This window comes from Tachypleus tridentatus, chromosome 1 (assembly GCF_004210375.1).
Source record: "Tachypleus tridentatus isolate NWPU-2018 chromosome 1, ASM421037v1, whole genome shotgun sequence".
NCBI classification, from domain to species: domain Eukaryota; kingdom Metazoa; phylum Arthropoda; class Merostomata; order Xiphosura; family Limulidae; genus Tachypleus; species Tachypleus tridentatus.
In genome coordinates, this window is record NC_134825.1 from 107,517,029 (window position 1) to 107,528,852 (window position 11,824).

Sequence of the window (11,824 nt, forward strand, 5' to 3'; positions counted from 1 at the left end):
AGGCCCAGCATGACCAGGTGGTTAAGGCACTCGACTCGTAATTCGAGGGTCCCGGGTTCGAATCCCGTCTCAAACATGGTCGTCCTTTCAGCCGTGGGGCGTTATAATGTAATGGTCAATCCCATTATTCGTTGGTAAAAGAGTAGCCCAAGATGTGGCGTTGGGTGGTGATGACTAGCTGCCTTCCCTTTAGTGTTACATTGCTAAATTCAGGACGTTTAGTGGAGATAGCTCTCGCGAAATTTTTGCGCGAAATTCAAAACAAACAATCATATATGAAAACCAAAAACATTTGTCCATAACAATAGACATAAGCAACAACAAGGTCAAAGATGTTGTTTCTATAAAGAAAATGCATCAGAAACAAGATTGCATTTCAACGGGTATTCTTCACAAAAATGTTTTATTCCAAGTCTTACTTGCTTTCGTACTGAAGTACTTATTGAACAAGAATTTTGTAATGAAGATTGAAATGCTTTCTAATTTCAAATTAATACGTTTATTAGAGGACAGAATAGTTCCATCTGCCAACAGTAGGTAGAAATATCTACCTCTTTGTAAAATTCTTCAAGCCAGTGTCGAAAGATGAAAATTCTATAGCTAACTTTATCAATTGATTTTCTTCCATGAAAAACAAAATATATTTTTCTATTTGTTTGTTCGCGGTATGCTAAATATATAGAATGAACCTAGCTATTGTGTATATTCGCTGAAGTATAATGGTTGTAGTTTTCTGTGTTTTATTGAATATATTCACTCAAATATATAATGGTTGTAGTTTGTTGTGTTTTATTTCTTACATGAAAACTATTTCTTTTTCTTTATTTGAAGAATGAATTGTGATAATACACAGAAATTTTATAATTTAAAACTATACTGTCTCGTTATTATTGTTCCTTGATATTCATTTGAGACAAAAAAAGAAATGTGAGGTCGTTCCATTTTACGTCCATATATTTCATCTATATTGAAAGACTTTCTTGAAAATACAACTAGTATTACCCAGTGAGTTGTAAGTAGAGCAATGATTTATTGCGTATAAAGGCTGGGAATATAAACTGAATGTGTCAGGTGTCTTAACTTTCTGCCCTCGTTCTGGCATACTAATAGAAATTGCTGTTTTGTTCCAGGAATAATAGTCTTTCAAAATTTATTTTGTTTTCATCGATTCCCATGTAGTTTCACCTTAAAAATATTCAAAACATTCTCAGTGGAATATTGCAACATGTAGTTTGTGATACGTCACTAAATCTAGTTTATCATAAAATATTGTAGCTAAACCATTACCTCTTCATGTTTCAGAGAATCATAGATCCACAGAATACACACAATATCACAATATTAACTCTACATAAACAGGAAGCGGTATCAAAGCACAAGAGATATCCAGAAGTATTATATTATGAGTACAGGTTAGAAGTCATTCTGTTGGTGAACAGTAAAAGAGAATAAGAGAATTACGAAATAAAGCGACTAAAATGAAAGTAAGGACAGTAGGAAAAACTTAGTTTGTTTTTGTTTGTTTGTTTTTTTAAATTTCGCACAAAGCTACTCGAGGGCTATCTGTACTAGCCATTCCTAATTTAGCAGTGTAAGACTACAGGGAAGGCAGCTAGTCATCACCACCCACCGCCAACTCTTGGGCTACTCTTTTACCAACGAATAGTGGGATTGACCGTCAGATTATAACGCCCCACGGCTGGGAGGGCGAGCATGTTTGGCGCGGAAAAACTTAGTCAAACAAGGTTTGGAGCACAAATTAATTAATTTGCCTTATTTTAGCACATGTTTTATAATTCCAGTTAAACAACTACCCGCATCGGCGAAAACGAAAACAAAACAAATAATTACTTTAGGGTTAGCGATGCGTTGAAACTAAATAGACATATATTGCGTTGCCTGTTAGAAATGAGGGCCTGGCATGGCCTAGCGCGTTAAGCCGTGCGCTTCGTAATCTGAGGGTCGCGAGTTCGCGCCCGAGTCGCGCCAAACATGCTCGCCCTCCCAGCCGTGGGGCGTTACTCGAGTTAACATCACGAGAGGTCTTGTCATGTCATTCGAATTAACATCACGAGAGGTCTTGTCATGTCATTCGAATTAACATCACGAGAGGCCTTGTCATGTTATTCGAGTTAACATCATCTCTGGTTACTAATGAGAGATAGAGTTATCATCATCTATAGTGTTTTGATGAGAGATGAAGTTACCATCATTTATAGTTACTGACGAGAGATGAAGCAACCATCTTCTATGGTTAATGACGAGAGATGGAGATGTCATTACCTATAATTACTGATGAGAGATGGAGTTACTTACCATCGTCTATGGTTAGTGATGAGATATAGAATTACCATCATATATTATTACTGATAAGAGATCGAATTATCATAATCGAGGTTACTAATGAGAGATGGAGTTATTATCCTGTATGGTTATTGATGAGAGATGGAGTTCTTTCTCATTGGAGTTCATAATTTTGGTGCTAAGAAAATAACTAAATATTTGAACAATTTTGCCTCACGAGAACATGGTGGTTTTTCAGTTTATTTATTTGAGTTGTTAAAATTTTTTCATGTTTTATGCAAAACTGTGGTACATTATACAGATCTTAGTAAATACAACATGACGGTTTATGTTAAAAAAAAGAAAATATTTGCATTAATGGGTCCGCTGTAAATTACAACATTGTGAGTCTGGCAAAGCCAGGTGATTAGAGTACTCGACTTGCGGATAAGAATCTCTGTTTCACCAAACAGCCTCATAATGTGGTGGCCAATCACACTGTTCGTTGATAAAGAGAAGCCCAATAATTGGCAGCGGGTAGTGATGATTAACTGCATTCCCTCTAGTCTTTCACTGCTAAATTAGTGACAGGTAACTTTGCACGAAATCCAAGAACAGACAACGTTACGAAAATAATGTGCTGTTAGAACCAAGTAATCTCCTGTACACGATAATAAACCAAGTTCGATGTAATAGTGATGAGACAAATATATTAAAATGTAGAATAAAATATTTTAAAATGACTGAACTGTCTTCGTTAAAAGAACAGGAAACAGTTTATATTATACACGTGGCCATGTTCAGGGTTAAACATGTTTATAATACAAAATATTTTAACCACCTTAAGGTGCTTTATTGAATATTTTAAATCTGGTTTAGAAAATTAAAAAACAAATAACATAGAGTTAAGCCTAATTTACATTTTGAACAATTGCATAATATATTAGACAACTCTTACACAAAAACGCCTCTACCATCTGGAAACCCAACAACATTGTTACAAAATACTCTTAGTCAAATTTGACATGTAATTGGATAACAATAGCCCCAGGCTGTACATTAACAAAATTTCACATTTAAATGTGCCTGTGGTGAAAAGTTGTTTCTCTGAGACAATCTTTTTTAAGATACATTCATTCAATTACCGCCTTATAGATTACGTTTAAGAAGCAATAAAGTTTCTTTTTTGGAGTTTGAATAAGATAATATATAGTATATGATGATTATGACATAAACCCTGAGCAGAAATTAGCCTGAATCACATTTTCAAACTCAAAGTAATCGACTTTACACTATAATATCTAGAAGATAACGCACCTTATGTTACACAGGATATGACTTAATCTCTGTCAAACTTTATAATATTCTTGATGTAGTTATATAATTTCCCATTTTATGAAATTTATCATATTATATCTTTTGAGACATGGCGAGAGGAATCTGTTTCCGTTACCACACGTTATGGGTTGAAAACAAATGGTGAAGTCAATCCTTGTCCAAGTTTGTAAATATTACGAAAATAATATATTTATCATAATACATCATCGCTGTTCTTACATACTTACAATAGACTAATTAAACAACTAAAATAACAACAATATTATTAATCACATCAAAACTTGTTTAATATCGAACACTTTAATCTTTCGGCGCAGAATTATTCTGTCTTAAAATATTAACTCATATTTTTAGTCTAATAATTAATTGTTCTAAGAGTTTGGTTTGATAATTTCATACCTGATTTGTAGAATAAAAACACCACGGTATTAATACAGAAAACATCCTAATTTTAACTGCATATTTATTAGTTTTCAGCGATTAGTTGTAAAAAACATCAGAAGAGAATTTTTTTTAAAATATATTTTTGAGTCAATGTTTTGTTACAATATTTAGTTGATTGTTTTATCTCGTGTTAGACAATAGTTAAGTAAGATTTTTCCTTTCTCTTCTATCTAATCATCAAGGAAACGAAACGACACGAAACCTTGGCAGGGGTTTAGTGTAGAAAGAGAGAAGTCTAAGGAATTCTCTCCCCACAGGGTGTTCAGAAACGTCGTAGTTCCTCTTTCTACTCGCTCGTGGAAATTTATTTATCTGTACGTGGGAGTTTTCCTGTATTTTAAATTGGCATTGTTTGAGACAAGGAAGTGAAAAGATTTGGATGTTATTTGCTATAAGGTTTAGTAGGCTAAGGATAAATATTTTGAATGACCACCTGATCGGTGACTACTTTGTGAGGTTTACTGAGTCCCTGGTACATTCGATCCAATATAATGAATAGAAAGTAATCACTCTTGCGTCTGGTGTGTTTTAAACTTAAAAGAATGTTACTCGTTTGCTCGAATAATACAGAAGTTTTTTTATCTGTGTGGGGGGTGTTTTCTTATAGCAAAGCCACATTAAGCTACCTGCTGGGCCCACCGAAGGGAATTGAACCCCTGATTGCAGCGTTGTAAATGCGTAGACATACCGCTGTACTAACAGGGGTATAGGGTTGTGTGTCTGCATGATTTTATAAGCTACTACTACTGATAACTAAGCGTTTGACAACATTAAGAAATTGATCGTCTAAGTAAAAATATGTTAATGAATTTTATACCTCTTGAGTGATGTAACTTGGCCTTCATATGTGAGATTATTTTTATACTAATTAAATATAATTGTTGAGACAAGATGTTTCCAGATGGCTCGATGACAGGCTTGTGAACTCTTATTATTGACAAGATGTCTCCAGATGGCTCGATGACAGGCTTGTGAACTCTTATTATTGACAAGATGTCTCCAGATGGCTCGATGACAGGCTTGTGAACTCTTATTATTGACAAGATGTCTCCAAATGGCTCGATGACAGGCTTGTGAACTCTTATTATTGACAAGATGTCTCCAGATGGCTCGATGACAGGCTTGTGAACTCTTATTATTGACAAGATGTCTCCAGATGGCTCGATGACAGGCTTGTGAACTCTTATTATTGACAAGATGTCTCCAGATGGCTCGATTACAGGCTTGTGGACTCTTATTATTGACAAGATGTCTCCAGATGGCTCGATGACAGGCTTGTGAACTCTTATTATTGACAAGATGTCTCCAGATGGCTCGATGACAGGCTTGTGAACTCTTATTATTGACAAGATGTGTCCAGATGGCTCGATGACAAGCTTGTGAACTCTTATTATTGACAAGATGTCTCCAGATGGCTCGATTACAGGCTTGTGGACTCTTATTATTAACAAGATGTCTCCAGATGGCTCGATTACAGGCTTGTGAACTCTTATTATTGACAAGATGTCTCCAGATGGCTCGATGACAGGCTTGTGAACTCTTATTATTGACAAGATGTCTCCAGATGGCTCGATGACAAGCTTGTGAACTCTTATTATTGACAAGATGTCTCCAGATGGCTCGATGACAGAATTGCGAACTCTTATTATGGATGTTCGGAGTTTGATACCTTTGGTAGGCAAAACACAGATAGCCAGTGTGGAGTTTTGCACTTAAAAGACACAAACATTTGATTTCTTGACCGATTTGAGGTCTAAATAGAGTTTTCGACTTAGGATTGATGTAACTGACCACTTTCAAGGGCTCATAAGTTAGTTTATTCAAAAGAATAAGTTTGAGGATAGGGTGATAAAGATTTTGATGAATAATAAAATCAAATCGGATATACTCGTGCCCCACGCTTGATATTGTTGGCACACAAAGATATAGCTAATAAAAAATAGAAACAAATGTCTTTTAAGTTACTTTATTCTGATCCTGTCTAAAAAAAATTGCAAGTGTTGCGGCTATTGAGGATTCTCTCTTCTTTCATGTAAACGAAAGTTAAAAACGTTCGATTTATATCGTTATATATAAGTTGCACCGAGGTGTGTGTGTGTGTGTGTAGGATCAATATGAAATAATTCTATATTTCATGTTCCATATGTGTATCTGAGGAAATGCTATTATCCTTGGGAATGTAGAAAAATAAGTATTTTCATGTAAACATGATAAATGTGTTCGTAGTTGGTTTGTTCAATAAATGACTGAGTGGAAGAAATATGTCGTGAAACGTATCCCAGAACGTGTATGGGTATTTACACTTTTATTGATAAGAATAAAACAACGTTTCGACCTTTCTAGATCATTTTCAGGTTAAGAAAGAGAGGGTTTGAATGTGACCATTGACGGACACATGTGTTAGGGACGAGAGTATAAAGGGCACGGGATGGTAGAGGGCGCTGCAGGTGGATGTTAAGTTATTAATTAGAATAGGTATAAAAGTGTTCCAAGTAGATTTCTCGTCATCAAGAATTATGTACTGAAATACAAATAAACTAGAGAGTAGAATAGTTCAGGGGTTTGTTGATGTTAAATATTACTTGTATGTGTATGACAAACAACAATTTACATTTATAGACTAAAATAAACAGTTTAAATCAGTGATTCTTAACCTTGTTAGAGGTACTGAAACCCGGAAGTTTCGTACTTGCATTCACTGAACCCTTCGTAATTGGAAAAATAAAACATGATTTTTCAAATTCAAAACATAAGTAGATATTTTATTAGTGCACAAAATGAGCTATGCATCAGTTGCACACAATATCACTGTGTTCAAAGAACAAGACCAACAAAATAACATGAATTTCACACAAAACAAACAAAACTCAATGAATATTTACTGCAAATCAATATGACTTTTGTTGTTGCCTTTTAGAGAAAAGTTAAGAAATGCACAGCTTCACCTTGGCAAGTGCCACTCTTATATCATTTTCGCAACAAAGTCTGTTCCTTTTCTTTGTTTTATGTCTACCATCTCGAAAAGGATTCCTTGCAAAGATGCGTTGTAACAAACGGTATGAGCATCTTAAGGGTTTTCTTAGCAATAAGGGGTACGCTACGATTTGGTGACACCAAAACGTTGAGAGCGTTGTTGTTCTGAAAAGTTGCTGTTGTACCTGTCTCTGCTGTAGTTCAATGGTTTCGTCGAGGTATTCATTATTGACATCTGCTGTCGCAACACTAAACGTGAACGACTGTCTCACCCATGTTGGATATGACTCTCTGGTGGGGAAGTATCCATCGAGAGACTTTGCGAGCTCATCTAAGTGCATGGCAATTGCTTGCTTCAGTTCCCCGGGTACAGAAATGTCTCCGATTTCATACACATCTTCGATCTTACTTATACAGTCGTCCAGCAGGGGAAAGTTTGCGAAGTTATCATTCTCTGTTCGTTGTTTCCATAACGGTGGCTTTTTCTGAAAAGCCTTCAGGTTTTCTTCCGCTTCGATGATGTTGACTCCACCGCCCTGCATCTGTTGATTGAGAGCATTGAAGATATCGGCCATGTACGCCAAAATGAGAATGAACTCAAATTTTTCGAAGCAATCTGCATGACAATGTTGGTGCTTTCGCAAAACAGAGCTAATTCCACACGCATGGCAAAAACACAATTCAGCACTTTTCCCCGAGATAACCACCAAACGTTAGAATGGTACAGAAGTACCTCGAAAGCTCTTTGAAGATGCGGTGCTTCAGAGCACTATTTCGCACAAAGTTCACATATTTTACTACAATTTTAATACTTCTGCCAGTTTTGAAGGTAAGGTTTTGTCGCCAACGCATGCCTGTGCAGAACACAGTGAGTTACAATGATGTGTGGTGCATCGGCTTTCACCAGCGCACCAAAACCGGAGTTTCGTCCCAGCATGACAGGAGCTCTGTCCGAACAAACTGCAGAAACCATATCCCTGAAAGATCGTTGTCTCTGAATAAGTCATCCACAAGTTTCTTCACGTCGGCTGCCTTTGTTGTTGTTGTAAGAGGTTTACAAAATAAAAAAAATCTTTTATCTTGTCGTTCTTCACATAGCGCAAGAATACAACAAGCTGGCTTAGATTGGAAACGTCGGTGGTCTCGTCGAGTTGAAGGCTGAATTTTGCTGGACTTGAAATCAGATCTGCAACTACCTTGAGCAAAGATGTCATCTATTCTGCTGCTGATGGTGTCATTTGAAAGAGGAATTTGGGATAGCTTATTTTCAGCAGGTTTTCCCAGCATAATATTCGCCATTTTCAACGCAGCTGGTTTTACGAGTGCTTCACTAATGGTGTGTGGTTTGCCCGCTTTGCGATCAAGTACGGTTTGTCAATGGGTACAAAGCTGAGAACAGGCAAAGTAACCTTTTTATTGAACCTGGCTCTCTTTACCTTGAATTCAGCAAGTGTTGTGTTCTTGTATTTCCCATCTCCATGCAGCTTTAGGGAGTGATCTCTTAGTTTTGTCGGTGCTAGACTAGAATTGCTTAACTTGGCATTGCAAATCATGCATCGAGGACGCTGACTCCCATCATGTTCCGTTATACACGTGAATCGATATTGTACATATTCGTCCGACCACTTTCTGTTTTGCCCGACATAGTTAGTATGAATGGATTGAAAGATTAGGAAGAAAATCACAAATGATGCACGATTACTACAGTCACAAGTCGACTGCTAAGCGCACGAAGTTCCCTGCAGCACAGATATTAAGGCCAAGTGATGTGATATAACCAGCCGCAGCTAATGATGGCCAAGTGGAGCGTGACGTCACGAATCATACGAGTGGGGTGAACGGAACGGACACACAAACAGCGTTGTGTCTTGACCTCCGCCGAACTCCTGAGACTGACTCACCGAACCCATGGGGTTCGATTGAACCCAGGTTAAGAACCACTGATTTAAATAATATCACAATTTCTGTCCTTGAAAATAAAAGTCATTTCAAAATATATGAATAAATTATGAAGAATAATGTGTAAAAGTTAGTGCATTATCCTAACCTGTAAGAACACTGTTTTTGGATGTCAACCAGCAGACACTGTTAATGATAGGAAGTACACGTGGCTAACACGTATATCAATAGACGGCTAGTTCAGCCTGGTGATAGACGAAATGTTCCATATCAACTTCCATCCTTCCGGTAGCCAAGATACTATTCAATCAACAAACTTCAACAGGTGTTAATTCAATCGAGGAGGAAGCTTATGTGAACCAATGAGTAAAGAAATAAGAAGGAATCGACTTGTTATAATTTGAATATGTCGCTTATAGTGCATTAAGTTCATCAGTGCATGTGTAAGAAAACACACATTGAACATATTTCGTTATGTTTTGCCTTTCATTAATTACCGATTTTAATTGAATCCTGTCTTTGTCAGAAGTTTTCCAGTCTTTCCAACGACTTTGGAAAACAAAGAATATCGTATTTCCTCCCACATTTTCTAACAAATATTTTAATATTCTATGTTATCAGTAGCGTATCCAACACACTTTATACGGTACTTTTAACTGAAGCTTTCAAGTTACCAATTCCTGAGCGTTTAAAATTGTAAACATAATTATGTGCTCAAATAATGATATACATATAAAAGATAAAACCAAGTGACCACTGTGGTTTAATGAGCTGTTTGTTCATTAAATTAGAAAGATCTATAGATATCAAAAGTCTTTCTACATTAAACGTATTTTAATGATTGATGCATATTTCCGTAAATAAGTTGCGTGTCTAATGGTTGCCTGGTTTATCAATAAACTAAATTGGCCGATAGGATATTACAAAAAAAAAAAAATATCCAAACTGTTAATTTCAAACAATAAGCCACAATAAGTTAAAATTTAATATGCACAGCCACAAGTAACTCATCTGATGAAACTATAGATAGCGCTGTAATAACAATCATTAGAATTATTTTGTAGATTTCCTACCACCGGACAGACTTGTCTTTTTCTTTGTTTTTAAACTGAAAATACTTTATCAATAAGTATTATTTTTCTCCTTATAAAGTCAAACTGTATGTTGGAGGCAATGTTATTAAAGATTCTATTTCTTCATAAAATATAGATTCTCTCGCTTTATAGAAAAGAAATAGTAGTTCAAGTTGTGCTAAACCTAAATCCGCTTACGTCGCCAAGAAGTTTATCCTCAATTGAGCTAAAATATATATGTTTTATGCAATGTAATTCGGTTTATTTATGATACCATTAGGATACGTTGTTTACTCTGAACAACATACTAGAATAGAGACTGTAATTAACGAAATATCATCCTCTAACGTAAGCTAAACCAGTTTGACACAAAGGTAAAATTAGAATACAGTACTTGTTTTGTTTTTTTTTTAATTTCGCGCAAAGCTACACAAGGTCTATCTGCGTCTAGCCGTCCCTAATTTAGCAGTATAAAACTAGAGGGAAGGTAGCTTGTTATCACCACCCACCTCCAACTCTTGGGCTACTCTCTTACCAATGAATAGTGGGACTGACCGTCACATTATAACGCCCACACGGACGTTATAGGGCGAGCATGTTCAGTGCGACGGAGATTCGAATCCGCGATCCTCAGTTTACGAGTCGAAAGCCTTAACCCGCCTGGCCATGCCGGGCAATACAAGACTTAGAAAGGCCCGGCATGGCCAAGCGTGTAAAGGCGTGCGACTCGTAATCTGAGGGTCGCGGGTTCGCTTCCTTCGCGCCAAACATGCTCGCCCTTTCAGCCGTGTGGGCGTTATATGTTGCGGTCAATCCCACTATTCGTTGGTAAAAGAGTAGCCCAAGAGTTGGCGGTGGGTGGTGACGACTAGGTGCCTTCCTTAAGCCTTACACTACTAAATTAGGGACGGCTACAGATAGACCTCGAGTAGCTTTTGTGCAAAATTCAAAAAAACAAACAAACAAGACTTAGAAAACCAAGTTCAGTTTTTGTTGTTCTTGTTATAATTTAATATTCTTCAAATCCACACACAGGGGAGGTAAAATAACATCTTTATGTAGTAACTTTCCTCAAAATGAAATACCACTTCCTTATTCTCTTATGAGTTGCTAATGTTTTAGGGAATCATAAATGTTGGCTTTAGTGAAAGGCTACACAATAGTCAATCTGCACTTGTCCATGGCGAGGAATCAAACCCCGGATTTGGGCGTTGTAAGACTTTTACAATTAAAATAATCGATTTATAACATCTATCTGGAAATATTTTTTTAAACTCATTTTTTTGAGTTGAGAAAAGTGTTTAAAGTAATTAACATTTAATAATAATAATATAAAAATATAACAAATAGAGCAGTCAATATATTGGTATTAGACAAAACTTAATTTAACTAAATCCTTTTAATGCCAAATTTGACATTTTAAAGATTGGTAGCTGGCTCACCACTCACCACTTCAGTTTAATTCTAGCTGTCTAAGTGAACACATAAACCTATCTGATTTTATCAGAGATGGCATCAAGAAGCTGCAAGGATTCTCCAGACGCATTCTGCTATGTATGTGGCCAATTTATCAAGACAAGAGCAAAAAAGTACTCTGTGACAACATATGTTAAAATGTGTGAAGCCTACAAGACATATTTCTACATGTCTGTCATGGATCAATACAAACCCTGGGTATCTTATTTTACCTGAGAGCACTGGAAGAAAACTCTAGAAGGTTAGACGGACAATTTTGCTTGCTTGAATAGTAAGATTTTATATTATACAAATTTTAGACCTTTTCAAATTCAGATATCTTTTAATTAGTTTATTTT

The 11,824-nt window shown here is 36.2% G+C and overlaps 1 protein-coding gene across 1 annotated transcript in view; it reads left to right on the forward strand.

Annotated features, from left to right (window-relative positions):
- The first annotated feature begins 7,703 nt into the window (after window positions 1–7,703).
- LOC143232851 (uncharacterized) overlaps window positions 7,704–11,824 on the forward strand; it is a 6,954-nt gene continuing 2,833 nt past the window's right edge. Inside the window, exon 1 of the mRNA XM_076468805.1 lies at window positions 7,704–7,767. Coding sequence (XP_076324920.1) covers window positions 7,704–7,767 — 64 coding nt within the window. The remainder of the gene's footprint in view (window positions 7,768–11,824) is intronic.